Source organism: Natator depressus, chromosome 11 (genome assembly GCF_965152275.1).
Source record: "Natator depressus isolate rNatDep1 chromosome 11, rNatDep2.hap1, whole genome shotgun sequence".
Lineage (NCBI taxonomy): Eukaryota > Metazoa > Chordata > Testudines > Cheloniidae > Natator > Natator depressus.
Genome location: NC_134244.1, coordinates 32740617 through 32759150, shown reverse-complemented (window position 1 = coordinate 32759150; position 18534 = coordinate 32740617). Strand labels below are relative to the sequence as shown.

Sequence of the window (18534 nt, the reverse complement as noted above, 5' to 3'; positions counted from 1 at the left end):
TAGCAGCTTTTCTAACATGAATATATTAACATAATTTCTATAATTATTTTTCACAGGACTCTGGGGTGATGAAAACTGTACCATTTCTCTTCCCTCTATTTGTAAGCGTAAAACTGTATGGACAATAGAGAGAAAAATTCTAAAAGACCAGAACCATCAAGGAATATGTCCCAAAGGATGGCTATACTTCGGATTCAAGGTTAAAAAAAATTATTTTTGTTTCTTCAAAACCCATACAAATTTATGATAGTGAGTGGACTATTTAAGGATATTACAGATTATTGAAGATATTGTTTTCCCTTTTGACAACAGGCTTTTTAGGCATATAAATGTAGGCCCCAATTCTGCAAATGCTTATGCTGACCAGTACTTCTATACACAAGTGGTCCCATTTAAGTTATAGAATGTTTTAACTTTGTTGAGTAAAATGTGTGTGAAGTTACTCGTGTTTTTGTGTCACATATGTTCAGTGTTCCATACCCCGTGGCCCAATTAAGACACGTGCACTAAGAAGGCTTTTATTGCCTAGGAATGTGATTTCACTATGACAAGAAGACTGTGCTAAATGGAGCCTTGCATTTTTTCCTTCAGAAATTGTCACATTCCTATACATGTTGTTACAATAATGTTCAGAAAAGATTATAAACCTACGTGTATTCACACACTAGAGTTGCAGTGGTAAAATTTTCTTTTGGTTTATATTAAACCTGTGGATTCTGTAACCCAGGGACAGACAGGTAGCCAGACTCATCCCTGATTAAACTCCATTGGCTTCAGGGGTAATTTTGGCCCAAGGAACATTTCACCTTTAAACTGTTTTGAATCCATCCCTGATCAGTTGTGACTGAAAATTAATACCAAGAATGTAGAAGAGATGTGTTTATGTAAATAAATGTTTACTTTTCAGTGGCCAGTTTGAATTGATTTGATGGCTTCAGCCCAATTCCTGGTGGGCAGATGACCACATCACAATATTCATGACCCAGCTGATCTTGATTTTTCACTCTTGTTGACAGTCTTGGCAGAGAGGCCTAGGGCATGGCCACACTGGAAACTTCAAAGCACTGTTCCGGGAATGCTCCTGTGGCAGCGCTTTGAAGTGCGAGTGTGGTTGCGCACCAGCGCTCCTGGTAATCCACCTCCACGCAGGGATTAGCGCTCCCAGCGCTCGGAGCCTGTCTACACTAGCGCTTTAAAGCGCTCAGACTTGCTGCGCTCAGGGGGGTGATTTTTCACACCCCTGAGCCAGCAAGTTAGAGTGCTATAAAATGTAAGTGTAGACAACCCCTTAGAAACTGAAAGAGCATGGGCACTGCCCTGCTCTGTCTCCCTTTGAAATGATTGTCATTCTTGCTTAGGGTTCAAACACAATGGCAGGCCATTGTCCTTGTTGTACCTATTCTGTGGGTAATCAGAAGACTATAGTCTTCAGGGCTGTCAATACAGTACCTTTAACAATCACCAAACACATTTTAAAATGTAAAAAATAAAACATTTTTTGCTTTTGGGAATAGTGTTTTTTGATACAAATTCCAAAGGATCCAGACCATCTGATGAACTGGTACTCTGCCCAGACTTTCTGCAGTGAACAGGATGGGTCACTCGCTTCTATTGAAAATGAAGTAGAACAAGGTAATACTGTATTGCATTATAATAACAATGACATTTTATTTGTTTTATTAAGAAGTAAAGCATAATCTTAATTACAGGACTAGGAATTAAGAACACTCACATTCCAAACCTGGCTGTGCTACTAACTCTCTCAAGTGACTTTGAACAATCTCTTTAAAATCTCCTTTCCTCAGTTTCTCAAACTATGAAACGGGGGTAATATTTCCTTGTGTTCCTCAAAAGTGTATTTTGAGGATTAGTTATCGTTTGCACAAAACTTTGTGCATACATACAAAGGTGATACATGAATTAGAAATGCCAAAGGTAGAGGGGTACATTTTTAAAGATTGCTTTATAAAATTCCTATATTAGAAATACATTATAATATTGTAAAATCTACCTAATTAAAAATAATGGTGGTAATGATGAAAAATTAGTATCCTTGTTACATGAATACAGTTCATTGGGTCTTATCTACACTATATTAGATTGGCTTTTTATACACTGACCAGTCCAAACTGGAGTCTAAGAAACACCTGTATGCTTGGCACTTTTTATATTCCCTGTTCAAAAAAGTCCCAGGTTAAAATTTGTCATGTGTGTAAAAATTTTTTTAGTTGAACTAAAAATCTAGCCTTCATGCTTTACGTTACACAGTCTAATTTTTAACTACAGTGGAGAAATGCATTTTCAGTGAAACAGTCGCATCAAAAAACTAAAATTGTTCCAACTGCTATGGGAACCTCTTCAACCTTAATTAGGTAATGGTCTAGATCCTGACCCCACTGAAGTCAATCAGTACCAGTAAATTTAAAATTACATGGAAATGAAATGCTGCTAATGCTCTTTCCTTCTAATAAGGACAATACCTAAGAAATGGCATTGGCTGATAATTAAGTTTTTCCTTTGTTTTAATGTGCTAATTGTGGCTATAAAGAGAGAGTTGCCCAAATGGCTTACAATAACTTATGTGTTAAAATTCATTCTTTCTTTTTGCAGCTTTTATAACAATGAATCTGTTTGGACAGAAGACTAGTGTTTGGATAGGTCTGCAGAGTGATGATTATGGAAAATGGGTGAATGAACATCCGAAGGTATATTCCAATTGGCTTCCAGTGGTTGAAATAGTTCATGTAAGTTTTATGAAATGCGTTTCGTGGGGAGGTGTTGTTTTGTACATAATAATCAGTGATTTTTTTAAAAGGATAGGGCCTGATAGGGCCTCAACATGGGCTTACTTTTGCACGTCCTAATAATGGAGGGAACAGTTTCATAGGTCCAATTAAATGTGGTCAAAAATGATCCTCTGTAGACATCTAGCTGTTTGATTTACACCTTCAGTTGGGTAGACACACATATCCCATCATTTACTCCTACAGCTCTTTACAAGCACAAAATTTGAGGCATAACAAGTGGTAATCAGTTTTTAAAATCTGCTCCAGAGAGACTGGGGAATCAAAATTATCATGAAGTGTACTGTGCAGTGTATTGCTTTATGCATAGAGAAATATTTAGTTAGTTCTGATTTCACATTCTTTCAACTGAATTATGCAAAGTTTTCATTATGATGTTTCAATTTTTAATTATGATGATGTACATTAGAATGTTCATGTTTAGTGACTGTCAGCTGGTTAATCTTCTGCGTGCTTTCTCTTGTAATGATTTTTATTTTAATCAGTTAAGAGTTATATATTAGTTTTTAGGCAGTGTTCATTCATTATCATGATACATGTTTATTACAGGGTCAGAGGTATAACAGTGCTAATATCCAAGAACAAGTTCCGTTGTGTACCTTGGTATCAAATAACCCTAATTTTCATTTTACGGGAAAATGGTACTTAGAAAGCTGTCAGAAAAATTATGGTTTTATCTGCCAAAAGACTCAAGGTAAGGATTTGTTTCTGTTTTACTCTCACTCTCAGCCCTCTCCATTGTTAATTAACTTGCTCACTTTCTTCTCTCTCAGCTGTGGTATGTTGTATACATTCTTTATAAACCGTGGAATGTAAATTACCTCTTACACGGTTTCATGTCAACAGCCTAAAACTACAAATTATCTGTAATATTTTGGATAAATCAACATTGCTACATGATCAATACCAAGAGTATTATCTTTGGTTTTTTCTTCTGGCTATACATTGCATATCTTAGATCACGGAGGGGAGCAGGTATTTGGGGTGATGCATAACTTGGAGTAATGGTATAAAATTTAGACTAACCATCAGAAAAAACTACTGACAATGAGATTCAGTATGCGACCTGTAAAACTGGATTATAGAAAACTTCAGGAAAAAGTACTGTAGAGAACAATCCACACAGAGAGGAAGATAGACTAGAAGACCTAATATAGTTGGTTTTTTTCCACAGATTCCAAGGCCAGCAGGGACCATTGTAGTCTTCTAGTCTGACCTTCTGTATAATGCAGGCAAAATAATTCCTAGAGCGTATCTTTTAGAAAAACATCCCATCTTGATTTAAAAATTGGCAGTGGTGGAGAATCCATCACAACCCGTGGTAAATTGTTCCAGTGGTTAATTATTCGCTGTTAAAGTTCTGCATCTTATTTCCAGTCTGAAGTTGTCTAGCTTCGACTTCCAGCTATTAGATCATGTTGTACCTTTCTCTGCTAGACTGAAGAACCCACTACTAAATATTTGTTCCCCATGTAGGTATTTATAGATTCTAATCAAGTTGCCCCTTAACTGTCTCTTTGTTAAGCTAAATAGATTGAGTTCCTTGAGTAAATCACTATCTATAAGGCATGTTGTCTAAGCCTTTAATCATTCTTGTGGCTCTTTAAATCCACTCCAGTTTAGCAACATTCTTCTTGAATTGAAGAACTGGATGCAGTTTTCCAGCAGCAGTCACACCAGTGCCAAATCCAGAGGTAAAATTACCTCTCTGCTCCTACTTGGGATTCTCATTTATGCATCCAAGGATCGCATTAGGCCTTTTGGCCACAGTGTTGCACTGAGAGTTCATGTTCAGGTGATTATCTTCCCTGAACCCCAAATCTTTTTCGGAGTTACAGCTTTCCAGAAGAGATTCCCCCATTGTGTAAGTTATGCCCTATATACTTTGTTCCTAGATGTATATGTTTACATTTAGCCATATTAAAATACACATTGTTTGCTTGCACCCAGCTTACCAAGAGATCCAGATCACTCTGTATCAGTGACCTGCCCTCTTCATTATTCAACACTTCCTCAATTTTTGTGTCATCTGCAAATTTGATCAGTGATGATTTTTGTTTTCTTCCAGGTCATTAATAAAAATGTTAAATACCATAGGGCCTAGAACCGATCCCTGTGGGACCCCATTAGAAACACTCCCGTTTGATTCCCCATTTACAATTACTTTTTGAGACCTATCATTTAGCCAGCTTTTAATCCATTTAATATGTCCGATGTTAATTTTGTTATAGAGACAAGGTGGCTGAGATAATATCTTTTATTGAACCAACTTCTCTTGGTGAAAGAGACAAACTTTAGGGCTACACATAGCTTTTCTTCTTGGGATGGGTCATTTAGTTCTTTGTTCAGAGCTTCGATTGTAGAAAAGTTACTCCAGAGGGAAGAAGCAGGAATGAAGACAAAATGGAGATGATGCAGCTGCCCTTTATATTCTTTTGCCATGAGGCTTGTACTTCCTTTTTCCCAAACACAAGGTGCCCAGCACATGGCATGGAAAAGCCTTAGAATTCTGTCCATCAGGATACCAAATGCCTTGCTGACTCATAAGGTATATTCACTGGTTCCTTTCAATGGGTTCATTGTACAGTTAATGACCTTTGATGGGCCATCAAACAGGCTAGGCATTGATGATGCTAATCTGCCTGGGGATGTCACACAGAAACACAGCATATTAACCAGGACAATTACTTAATGACAGGTTTCAGAGTAGCAGCCGTGTTAGTCTGTATCCGCAAAAAGAAAAGGAGTACTTGTGGCACCTTAGAGACTAACAAATTTATTTGAGCATAAGCCTTCGTGAGCCACAGCCCACTTCATCGGATGCATGCAGCGGAAAACACAGCGGGGAGATTTTATATCCGATGAAGTGGGCTGTGGCTCACGAAGGCTTATGTTCAAATAAATTTGTTAGTCTCTAAGGTGCCACAAGTACTCCTTTTCTTTCTGTTTTGCTTGTAAGTCTTCCTGTATACCTGTGGGCTGGCAAGTGGGTAATGAAGTCTTACAGTGACATGTGATCATGTCACCTGAACTGGAATCCATCTTTAACCTGGTGCTTTTCCATTGAGAAGGAGGGGTGGTAACCCAGAGGGACAAAGGATTCCCGCCTTATGCAAAAGATATATAAGTGGGTGGAACAGAACAAAGGGGGCAGCCGTCATGAGAAATCCTCTAGCTACCACCTGAGCTGGAACAAGGACTGTACCAGGGGAAAGGATTGTGCCCTTACTAGGACGGCGTCCAGTCTGTGAAAGAAACTTATTGAAACATCTCTGAGGGTGAGATTGTATCTGTATTCAGTTTTATTACTGTACTAGACTTAGACTTGCATGTTTTATTTTATTTTGCTTGGTAATTCACTTTGTTCTGCCTGTTACTACTTGGAACCACTTAAATCCTACTTTCTATATTTAATAAAATCACTTTTTACTTATTAATTAACCCAGAGTATGTATTAATACCGGGGGGGGGGGAACAAAGAGCTGTGCATCTCTCTCTATCAGTGTTATAGAGTGTGAACAATTTATGAGTTTACCCTGTATAAGCTTTATACCAGCTCCCCCCCCCCCCCACCTCCGGTATTAATACATACTCTGGGTTAATTAATTTGGACCCCATTGGGAGTTGAGTATCTGAGTGTTAAAGACAGGAACACTTCTTAAGCTGCGTTCAATTAAGTCTGCAGCTTTGGGGCACGTGGTTCAGACCCTGGGTCTGTGCTGGAGCAGACTGGCATGTCTGGCTTAACAAGACAGGGTGCTGGAGTCCTAAGCTGGCAGGGAAAGCAGGGGCAGAAGTAGTTTTGGCACATCAGTTGGCAGCCCCAGGGGGGTTCTGTGATCCAACCCGTCACAACGTGATGCTCTTTACAGCTAATTTCTGAAGGCACCCCCTAGTCTTTGTACTATTTAGATTAATCTTTGACTCTGAGATTGTTAATGCACAATTTTCTCTCCTTGAAAAGACCTCACAGTTGGATATGTACATTACTCACTCTGTGCAAAATATGTATTTTTTACAATTCAAAACCAGGCTCTTATTAGCATGATAAGCAGATAAGTAAACCTTTGGATTACTCCAGTTCCTCAGTCCAGTGGGAGATCAAGGAGATCCCATTAAACAGGTGTGTAATGAGACCCTCTAAGGTTACACTCAAAACATCACTGTAAAACAGCATCACTGAGCTGGTGCATGCCTTTACCCTGGGATTGAGGCCCACTGGCATTAGTTCCCATTTGAATTCTTGTTGAAATTCAAAGTTTGAGAGTGGATAGAAAGCCTTGCTCTCTGTGTACTGAATCCATTCATTTTCCACACAAATTCAATCTTTGGCCTTGCTGTGATTTCAAACAAGAGTCGTGTGTGTGTTTGTTTGTTGTGTTGACATGGTCTCAGGGGTGCTTCTAGAAGAACTAACAGATTTGGGATTTTTACATTTGTTTTCAAGGATAGTCATTCGGCTTTGAGAACTGTTAATTTATTAAATATTGTCTGTTAAAGGAAAATGTTTGATACTGAAAATACTGGATATTTTGTCTTTTTCTTTCTGTTTGTCGCAGATACGTCCAGACATGCCATAGATGCATCTGAGATGTATCCAGTACCAGATACTTTAGAATATGGAAACAGAACATATAAACTAATACGTGGGAATATGACTTGGTTTGCTGCTTTAAAAACCTGCATGGCAAATGGAACTGAATTGGTCAGCGTTACGGACCATTATCACCAAGCCTTCCTCACGGTCATTGTAAACAGACTAGGATATGCCCACTGGATTGGACTGTCTACTTCAGATGTACGTAATGGAGTCTGTGCATATGAATATGATACTGAAGATTAGTTTTTACAGTAACAAGGTAACAAGCTGTGAAAAAAAAAAAAGGAAATGTGTATTCACTTGAAATTGGTGCATTTGTAAATAGAGATGAGCTTGCAGCAAAAACCTCAAGCTGAATACCCCTGTACTTGGGAGAAGTTCGGATCCTGAAGCAAAACTCAACTATGTGGCTTGGGCTTATCTCTAGTTGTAACACAACATACAAATAAATTGTAATCAGTGTGGTGTCAGCACTGCATGGTGTGATGCTAGAGTCCCAGCACTGAAAAGAAGCTTAAAGGCAGAGAGAAGAACATTCACAGGCAAAAAGCCTTTTGTGAGCTGACCACTGAAGTGGCTTTGGCTTCATTCTTGGTATACTTATGCTCCAGATAACTACTTTATTCATGGTCAGCTGCCACAGTGGTTCAGTTAGTACAGTAAAAGCTTTTTTATCCAGCATGTTGGGGGAATGGGGCGTACTGGTAAGTGAAAAATTCCAGTTAACCAAGAGGGAGGGAGTTGGGTTGCAGGGCTGGGAGTTGGGGCACAGGCTCTGGGAGGGAGTTTGGATATGGCAGGGTGCTTGGGGCAGGGGGTTGGGGAGTGGGAGAGGTTTCAGGGTGCTAGATCTGGGGGGTGCTCACCTCAGGTGGCTCCCCACAAGCGGCAACCTGTCCCTGTTGTTTCTAGGTGGAGGAGCAGGTAGGCAGCTCTGTGCGCTGCCCCCGCCCTGAGTGCTGCCTCCGCAGCTCCCATTGGCCAGGAACTGTAGTAGAAAGGATCTTGCAGAATTACATAGTAATGGTCCTTGGGAATGTGTCTGCATCATTTAGTTAGGGCCCTGCCTTGGAGGAGGAAAAGCCAGATTTGCCAGCCCATGGAAAGGATATCAAAGAAGAAGCCACTTATGTGACAGTAACACATAAAGAGAAATAATCCTGAATTTATTTTGGCAGAATGGGCTTAACTTTGAGTGGTCAGATGGTACCAAGTCTTTGTTTACCTTCTGGGGAGACGAGGAGTCACAGTCACTGGGCAGCTGTGTTTATATTGATATTAATGGGCAGTGGAAAAGTGCTACCTGTGAAAGACTTCTACAAGGAGCAGTTTGTCATGTGCCAACTGGTAAGTCATGGTTTAGTTTTATATTAAATCTCAAGAAATTTAGTTTTACACATTGTCTATGGAAGAATGTGAACAGAAGTATGTTGATTCACAGTTGACTACTGATTATTATAAAATATAGAAGTATTTAGGGCTAGATTCACAAAAGGACGTAAACTGCTTTAGGAGTACTTGTGGCACCTTAGAGACTAACCAATTTATTTGAGCATAAGCTTTCGTGAGCTACAGCTCACTTCATCGGATGCTTATGCTCAAATAAATTGGTTAGTCTCTAAGGTGCCATAAGTACTCCTTTTCTTTTTGCAAATACAGACTAACACGGCTGTTACCCTGAAAACTGCTTTAGGTGACTAAATCCCAGAATCAGGCCCTACTGGGATTCACAAACTCCTGCTCAGGTGCCACCAAACTCACTGGGTGCTTAAATTACTGCAGTAAAAGTTCCCTAGGCACCTACTCTTCTGCCTCTATGCATGTGCATGACACCCCATGTCAGATGTCCCAGATGCCTAAGCCCCAGAGTCATGCACTAACTGGAGGAAGATAGGAGTTCCTCTGCATAACTTACCTGAAGGCCTGATCTAGTCAACGTGCTCAGAGCTTATCTATCGGATTAAGCCGCCATAGGCTAGCTCACACAAAATGAGCAGCAGCAGTCTACACCTCATAAGCACTGGTGTAGACCATTGGGTTGTGGGAGATCCCTGAGGAGGAGAAGGGATGTGAACAGCAATCTCCTGTCTTTTGGGAGCTTGTTCTGAGCATTAAGCTATTGGATATTCTGATGTGATGTTCCCAGTCTCTCCTGTTGAAGCTGTTCCATTGTGGCTCAACGGGACTGGGTCATGGGCCTCCCACCTCCCAAGTGAGTGCTCTAACTACCAGGCCACAGAGTCATTCTCATACTCACGATCTCTCTGGCCCCATGACTGAGAATGCGAAGCAGGTGGAGGCACTTCCCTGCAGCCCACACTTAGACCCCTAACTCCATTAGAGGAGCAGGCCTTAGCACACCTTGGCCTCCGTTGGCTTGCTGAGATGAGTAGCCACCTAGTATGTTGGCTTTTGTGAATCCCATTCTTAGGTACCAGTTTTCTCCCCATTCATTGTATAGGGGCTTAACTCAGGCTTTGTGAATCCCAGTGGTCTTTAGGTGCCTAAAAGTTGGTGTGAAACTAAATTAAAAAAACAAACCTGGACTTTGGGTTCAGGCCAATGGGAGAAAGGAAAACACCTTCTTGTAACTGGAAAAAACAAATGAGAAATGTTAGATTTAGCATGAAGTATAATACACTTTAATAAAATTCACTGAGCATGGATGATTTGGTGGTCATCAGTTAGAAATGAGTAGACTCTTGTCTAGATTTCCTGGATCCAAACCACAGTTTAAAATCCTTCCATGGATGTCTTAGCCCTGAGGTAAAGAGAGTTCCAGGCAATTTACTGTGTGAGGGGGGTTTTGAATAAGACCAAATACCGAGATCCTGTTTTCACTCTCTTGAATCATAAATGATATTGCACTGCCTAGAAAACAAGAAGGACATATTTAACAACACTGGTGATATACTTAAAATGGTGCCTCAAAAGTGGTTATACAAAAGTAACTAACAGTTTTTAATTGAATTAAAGGTACTGTCTCTGCTGAGTCCTTTGCAGTACTAAGCAGTGTCCTTTAAACATTCCTTCAACACAGGACCACATTACCCTATCCAAGGGCCCAGTCCCGCTGCCATTTAACTCCTATTGGCTTCAATGGGAGTAGCATGAGATCTATTGTCCATTTTAAAAAATATATATTGAGCTAATTTCTCACCAGATGGCATCTAGGGTGAGGAAAGGCAGCAGGATCAGTCAGAATGATTGTATTTATGTGGCTGTATTCCTTAATTTATCTTATTTGGGTTTAGGAATAGCTTACTTCAATTTAGCTTTATGCAAAAAAAGAGAAAAAAATAGATCTAAACTGTGGATGAGTCAAGTGTCCATTTTTCGTTATGATTTTTACAATAAAGAAAGATTTTTCCATGCCATAATACAGTAAAAAAATTACCAGTTTACATGTACGCTTCTCAAGTGTAAAATTATTGCTAGTATTATTCTAAAATGATTTGTGGGATGTTTCTTAATATATTGTGTTACTCCATTAAACCTACAATGTTATTTCTGTCACAGAAAAGAAACTAATTCAATACAGAGGCTTATGCTCAGAAAAAAATGTCACCTGGATAAAATTTAGAAGCAATTGCTACAGGTTTTCCACAGTTTTCGAGAGTACAAGTTTTGATACAGCATATGAATTTTGCAAAAAGCAAGGTAATCTGTTATTAGTTATCTTTACAGCAGTAAAATGTCATGTATTCTTCTGAACATTTTAAATAACTTATTTAAATAGTGGCCTGTTTTATATGGGAGTGAAGATGATGATATTGTAGCTAACTAAAACAACTAACAAATGTTCTAAAATACAGCATGATAAAAGTTTTCGTTGCATTTGTATAAAATTCAATTATTTTTCTCTTCAGATTACTGTAAAGATCCTGTGATTAGTTTCATAACAGTCTGACAGTTTCAAATTTATACCTGCATTGTAAATTTAGAAGTTATGTAGTGTAACCATAACTTAAAATCTCTAACATAACTATGCATAATGTTGAACTTTTGAAGCACAATATTAAGTTTTGACACCATGCAACAGGTGTTGTTTCTTCTGTAGCAAAAGCCCGTGTGTGGGAAATGTAACTTCCATGTGGCGTGTGAGAATGAAACAAAAATATTTTGTTTAAAGAGAGAGGCTGGAATTTTCAAAGGCGCCTAAGAGAGTTAGGTGCCCACACCTACTGAATTGCTTTGGGTATTGGAAAACTAACTTCCTAAGGCTCCACTGAAAAATAAGAACGGCCATGCTAGGTCAGACCAATGGTCAATCTAGTCCAGTATGCTGTCTTACAACAATGGCCAGTGCCAGATGCTTCAGAGCAAATGAACAGAACAGGGCAATTATCGAGTGATCCATCCCCTGTCATCCAGCCCCAGCTTCTGGCAGTCGGAGGTGTAGGGACATCCTGAGCATGGGGTTACATTAGTTATCTTGAGAAGAGTGAATTGCGATTACAGCTGGAGGAGTAGATTTCCCACTGTGTAAGGCTAGGTGAATAGAGTTTAATTATGTTCTGAACATGATCAACAATGAAGAAACTTGGTATATATGTTTCATCTGCAGGATCTAATCTTTTAACTATTAAAGATGAAGATGAAAATGCTTTTGTTCTGGAAGAATTGCACCCTTTTGGTTCTTCTGTCCAAAGGATTTGGTTGAACATTCAGTTTGTTGCGAACAGTAAGTAATGGAATACATTAATATGATGGTACAGTTCTTAGTTTAGCGTTGACAACCACTTACCAGAACACTCAACTTGTTTATCTCAGATGTCTTTGTCAGTTTAGGGTGCACCTGAAATACAAAGTTCTATCTCTGTAGCTGTTAAAGCTATGACCATTCAGTTGGAACATTCTGGCTTGTGTCCCACTATAATGGCTGGCTCACAGGAAGGATAATACCCTTATTCCTTTCCGGGGCAGGATGGCTGGTTACTGCAGAACAGATTCCCTCCTCCTCCACATCACCAACCACTCTACTCCACAGCACAGAGACACATCCTGTTTCATTGCCCACACCTTAACTGCTCATAATGGATGGCACTGTTTTTGTTGTGAGAAACAGGTTTCTCAATGCTGGGCCCATATGCAGTCTGCTCCTGGCAGGTAGGCTACCTCTCTGAGGCTCTGATCTAGGAAAACACACAAGAATGTGCTAAAGTCCATCAATATTCAGGAGACATGCAAGTGGTTTCCTGAATAGGAATGCTTTCCTGAATTGGAGATGGAGGGAACAAAAGAAGCTCCTGCAATGCATATCAGAGAAGATAACTTTGCCCATATTTTTGGGGAGCTGGCTCTCCAGAATCCCCCTATCCAGTTGTCCTCTCCTCATTCTTTCCTGTTCAGCATGTATTTAAACACACATTACACAGACCTCACAATGTTTAAATATTTTTGCCCTTAGATGACACAGTAGCATGGCTTGATGGTTCTCCCTTAAATTATTCAAACTGGGGCATCAGGGAGCCTGACTTGGATCATCTCAAAGGGAATTTTTGTGTTGCTTTGAGGACCACAGATGGAGTATGGCAATTATCTCCCTGCAGAGAGAAAAAGGGATTTGTATGTAAAATGGATACAGGTATGTGTTTATGTGAAAGAAAATAACCATCTCTTTATAACATTGTTTTATATTCCCCTGGTTTCCCCTTTTCTTTACTTTAGGCTTCCTCTGAAATGGTGTTCAGTTAATGGCCTTTAATGCCATTGCACCTTCAGTTTCCCATATGTCTGCAGTCCTCTTCACAACTGGACTTTGCATTCATGAAGCCTGTAGGCCTCACTTGATTTTGATAGTCTATAAATATAAAGGATATTTCATTTTTTATACATAATTTTTGTCCCTTTTTATTCATGGACATAGCTTTGAAGAAGTGAACTAACTTCAAAGGTTGCAATTTTATCACTGATTTTTCTCCCTAAAGATCATTCTTTATTTCTGGTTCTCCCTAATGCCATTCAAAATTGGCCTGTAGGACCCATAAAATCCTTAGTTGTGGTCACCTTATTTTGATGGGGATGCAGACCAGTTTGTAGTTGCAGGGAACAATGGGCACTGCTACTAATCGTGCTAGAGCTGCTGTAGCTGCTTTTCAGACTGCTGAGTCCGCTCCTCTGCTGAGCAGCCTGCGTGGCCTCCAGCCACAAGAGCAGCTTGCTAAATAGTGTGAAAGACAGCCTAGGATAGTGGACTGAACAGAAGCAAGCTCCCTTACTCTAATCCTAGTTCTGACTCCCACTGTGGCCATGGTCAAGTCACTTAACCTGTCTGTCTTTGTCTTCCCCCTATAAAATGGGGATATTTAATAATTACTTTACTTACTTACTTTATGCCACTTCTTTAGTAGATTGTACAGTGCTCCTATATAAGTGCTAAAGTTCACCAGAGTATGCACAAAAGCCTCCAGTACCCCCCAAACTCTTAGCTTATTCGAAAAATTGTTCTTTGAAACACTTTAGAGTATTGGAAACTGCACAGACAATAGTTTCCATTTGTACAATAAGAGATTCTCCCTCTCCTTTTTTTATATGAAATGAAATGTAGGGCATCCTAAAGAATTATCTCACTGATCCTCCCCAAAGTACCAAGTCTGGCCTGACACGTTGTGCTACTCTGTAGTCACAGGGGACAGGAATCATTACATTACATGAAAAAATGGTTTTGCCGGCCCACCCAAGAGTACTAAAATCAGCATTAGCCCTGCTAGTTAGTCTTAAACCAGGCCTGTGTAATGGTGCTCCCCTACTTGTCCAGAGTGAGAATTTCTTTCTTTCTTTTTTGTGTGTGTGTGTAAATATCACTACCTTTTTCACAATCACCAAGGCTGATGTGATGGGAATGTTAAAGTTTTGTGATAATTTTGCAAGGTTCTCTTGTGCCCCCTCCCCCCCAATAAAAGTGTCCCAACATTAAATTGTACCAAATATATTTTGGGGAAAGTAGTAGAATCTTCTAAGTTTTCTCCTCATGAAACAGCTGACTCATAAAGCAGGTGGCAAATAGAAAAATTAGACCTTTGATTTCTACGCTGCTACAGTTCTTATATAGATCAAATGGGTGACTGAAAGTTGTGTCCAAGTATTTATGCATAGACTTTTCTATGGCACTCAGTAGTATAGTATGTGCTTCACAAATATTAATCAATTTAACCTCACAATTCCCCTAGAGGTATGTAAATGTTATTTCCCCCCTATAGAGAAGGACTTGGCCACAGTCACCCAGGAAATTTGTGGGAGAACCAGAAATAGAATTCAGATCTTTTTATTCCTAGGCTCATTCCTTAACCAAAAGACCATCTTTCCACTGTACGAATAGAAAAGACTTAAAAGTATTAGAGCCTGACACCCTCACCCAGTAGCGGCCCAATCCTGCTTCCACTGAAAAGGGCAAAAATCCAGTGACAAAATCCAGTGACTTCTGCAGAAGCAGATCAAACCATAACTGAGCATTCCTGAACTTTAGCTCCTTCATATTTAGACTGTGCTTATCTCACATGCACTTTGGTAAGTGAAGGAATTTAAAATGATGCATCAGGCCATATTTATCCCAGTGGGCTGTAACTCCTATTGACATCAATAAAGTTAAATCAGGGATGGCCCATTATTGTTATAAAGTATGTCCCCTCCCCCACAAGTAGCAACTTTACAATAAAGCATGTACATTAACTTTTATAAGTTGTCTGAATAATTTTCATGCTAACTTTGGATTCTGTTTCAGATATCTTTGCAACAGTGCAAACTGTAAAAGGTAAATTCTACTATGTGATACATTTATATTTTTATCAGAAATACTGAAGCTAAAACATTTTCTGCATCTATTTTTATGACGTGACTTTCTTTCATTGTTATAGAACTTTTCTTCTGCTTCTTCCTTCATTTTAGCATCACACCGTGGGATCATAGCTCTAGCTGTAATGCTGACATTGGTGATGGTGGCTATTATTTCTACATTTCTGTGGTGCCTGTACAAACAGAACAGCAGTCTCTTCAGTAGAGTACGATGGTTCAGAAATCCATATTATTCACAAACGAACTCTGAAGATCCAGCTGTGGAAGAAAGCATCCTCATTTCTGATCTTGAGAGAAATAGTGAAAATTAATGGTGCAAGAAGGACCAGAATAGTTGCATTTAATACAGATAACACAAAGAAATTCTACAGAATAGTTCATTTTATGAACTAGTTACTACCTAGGACCAGATCACACCTCAGTTTTTTGCAATGGACAAAATGAAGAGTGGAAAAACCATTCAAAGGAGCAAATATCTGTCAAAAAGAAGGGGAGTGAAGCCTAAGTAGCAGCTGTTTGTCCCTTCCCTCTGCTCCTGTGGCAGCTTCTGTGTGTGAATTCTCTGCAATAAGGCCTCTGCAGATTTTTAGGGAGCACAAATGGGCAGAGAGGGGTTAGAACCAGGAAACATATGGAATTCACAGCATCAGCCCATCAGCGTTAACTCGGGTAGGTTTGCACACCATTCCTGGAAACCCCTGTGGAAAATGGGTTTGCTGATTAAGAACAGGTTTCCTTTGAAGCTTTGCTAGATAGAGAGTGATACTCCTTGAACAATCCATGATGATGCAAAAACCACGATGCTTGCCTCTTCTGTTCTTACAGATTCAAGTACACAGGGCTCAATCCTGCTCCCATTGAAGTCAATAGTAAATCTCCATTGACTTCAGTGGTACAGATCAGGCTCTGGGATGGAAACCTGTTCTAATTTGATTTTGATTCAATACAGTGTTGTTAAATGATCAGCCCAAGGAGAATCATGGTGAGTCTTTCCCTTGTGAGAGAACCTAGAATTCTCCAGTTGCCTGAAGATCCTCAGGATAGGCCCAGAGATCTCAGGACCTGCAAAACCTATCATACTACATGGGACATTTAAACAGAAACCCTATGGCCTGAAGGCAGCAGAGATTTTTCACTTAGCTTTGTTCCTTCTGTGTATTTTGTTGTTGTTTGTTGCATTTTATTTTACACAGGAGGCAAAATCTGGCCATAATTAACATTACATTTTTGCCCTGATTTCAGGAAACTTAAAAAATAATCAAATTACTACAAGAATCTTTTGCTTAATACCCAGTTTTGTACAAAGAGAATTACACTAGTATCATTTTTCAGACATCGGAATACCCCATGTAGATTTCCAGCATGTGGAGAAATAGAGCCATTCTTGGTTGGTTTGCTTGCCTGTTTTGTTTAGGGGTTTTTTGGTTGGTTGGGGAGGGGTTAGTTTTTTATTTGGTTTGTTTGTTTTGCAAATATAAAAATATGGGGAAAAAATTGGGTGTGTCAGAATTGACCAGTTCAGTGCACCATTCCTACCTTATTGTTAAATTTAAATACTTAAAACTTGCCATGGTGTACAGACTTTGACTTCTTCACATTGTTAATATAATAACAGGAGTTACTCCTAGTTATCTGTTAAAGATTAAACTTTGAGATAACACACTTGTTTTGGGGTGGGGCGGTTTCTGCAACAAACTAAGCACCTTGCTTTGATCGTGTTTTTTTTTTTAGTCAGTGTCTGTATGAAGAAACTGATTATAATCAGTTTCACTCAAGCTATGGTAAGAACTTCCTTTACTTTTCTCTTACATAAGGAATTACTGTTACACCACCTAATTCTCATAATTATAGTTCACACTAACGCAGGACTATAAGTGTTGATTGTGCTTTCTGTTCATCCTTGTTCTAAACTTCTGTTTCCATTCCTCTAACTGGCTTTTCCTGGATCACAGGCGTTTTGTATTATTCCTAATCCGAAAATTTGGTGAACACATTTTCATTCTGATTCATACCAATATTGATGATATTGGCAATTTGTTTCACTGTTATTTCAGTTGGAAAATTAAAATAGTGTACAAAAAAAAATAATGCTCTTATGTAGTTTTTTCCTCCTTAATCTTTCCTATATTAAAATTGTGTTTGAACCAAATTCACCACTGACAGAAGCAGGCACAAAACACTGACTGCAATTAAATCACACCTATTTCACCAGCCACAAAGTCATTCCTTCTCCTTGTGTGGATTCACCAGCGCTGGTGCAGGAAGGTATACATTGCACTTTGCTCTGCCAGCCCATCCCCTTGGAGGGAAAGAGGGTAGGCAATTTTCTTCTACCGTGCTGTTTTTAGACTTTCGAGACTGAAGGCAGACTTAATTCCTTTGGGGCCTCCAATGCACAGCATCCGTGCATCTCTAACCACCCTGGCCACATCTCTTTCTTGAGATGCGCTGTCAATGGGACCTCAGCCAGAGGGGAAGCTGTGGTCGCTTTTCACTCCTGCGCTACTTCCATCTTCCCCCAGCCTTACACTGTTGGATTTTCCACCTTCAGCAACAAGACTCTCAACCTTGTGCTCAAAAAACACAGGTCTCTTCCTGAGCCACAGTGAAACCTCCATTAGCAATTAGTAGTATTGGGTATAGTATAACTAACTTTATAGGCCAGCCCCATGAAACTTCCGGCCTGATTCTGACCTCCTTTACATCACTATAAATCAGGAGTAATCTCATTGTAAAACAGTGAGATCGGAATCTAACCATGATTACAAACACATAGGCGGGTCTTACTCTAGCCAGTAGATGGCAGTGGTATACATAAGAGCAGCCAACTCATTTAAAGTTAACTGTTTTAAGAAGTTAAACAGATAGGGTATTACCTATAAGGAATTGTACAGGGTCAGCTCCTACTCCCTTTTGAAGTTAATGCAAGTATTTGCCACTGATTTTAGTGGGTGCAGAATTGAACCCTTAGGATGATGTTTGCTCGTATATCAATTTAATTTATAATTCGAATCAGCGGCAGGATGACAATTTCATTTTGCAACAACTTCCAAAGTTTCAGAATTTGTTTTTGTTCCAAACTGGAATGAAAACAAAATAATTTGAAAATGTTGAGAAGCAAAATTGTATCAGAATGTCCATTTTGGACATCGGAAAAGATCCGATTTTAGATTCCCCTCTCTCTGGTATCAACTGGAACATCCACCTTCGACCTCAAAATTTTTGCTGTCTGACTTTTACTTGTTGACTCTCGGCACAATATCTTCTTTATCAAGGCTTTATGTCTGAAATGAAAAATGTTTGTTTCAGTTCTCAGTTTCACTAGTGAAGGCAGAT

General features: G+C 39.4%; 1 protein-coding gene across 1 annotated transcript in view; it reads left to right on the top strand.

Moving 5' to 3' along the window:
• PLA2R1 (phospholipase A2 receptor 1) overlaps positions 1–17180 on the top strand; it is a 72919-nt gene extending 55739 nt beyond the window's left edge. The window contains exons 20-30 of the mRNA XM_074967423.1: positions 57–199; positions 1515–1632; positions 2611–2744; positions 3354–3498; positions 7364–7602; positions 8583–8751; positions 10924–11064; positions 11972–12088; positions 12815–12991; positions 15128–15157; positions 15292–17180. Of these exons, the coding sequence (XP_074823524.1) occupies positions 57–199; positions 1515–1632; positions 2611–2744; positions 3354–3498; positions 7364–7602; positions 8583–8751; positions 10924–11064; positions 11972–12088; positions 12815–12991; positions 15128–15157; positions 15292–15509 (1631 nt within the window). The 3' untranslated portion in view covers positions 15510–17180. The remainder of the gene's footprint in view (positions 1–56; positions 200–1514; positions 1633–2610; positions 2745–3353; positions 3499–7363; positions 7603–8582; positions 8752–10923; positions 11065–11971; positions 12089–12814; positions 12992–15127; positions 15158–15291) is intronic.
• Positions 17181–18534: the final 1354 nt, after the last annotated feature.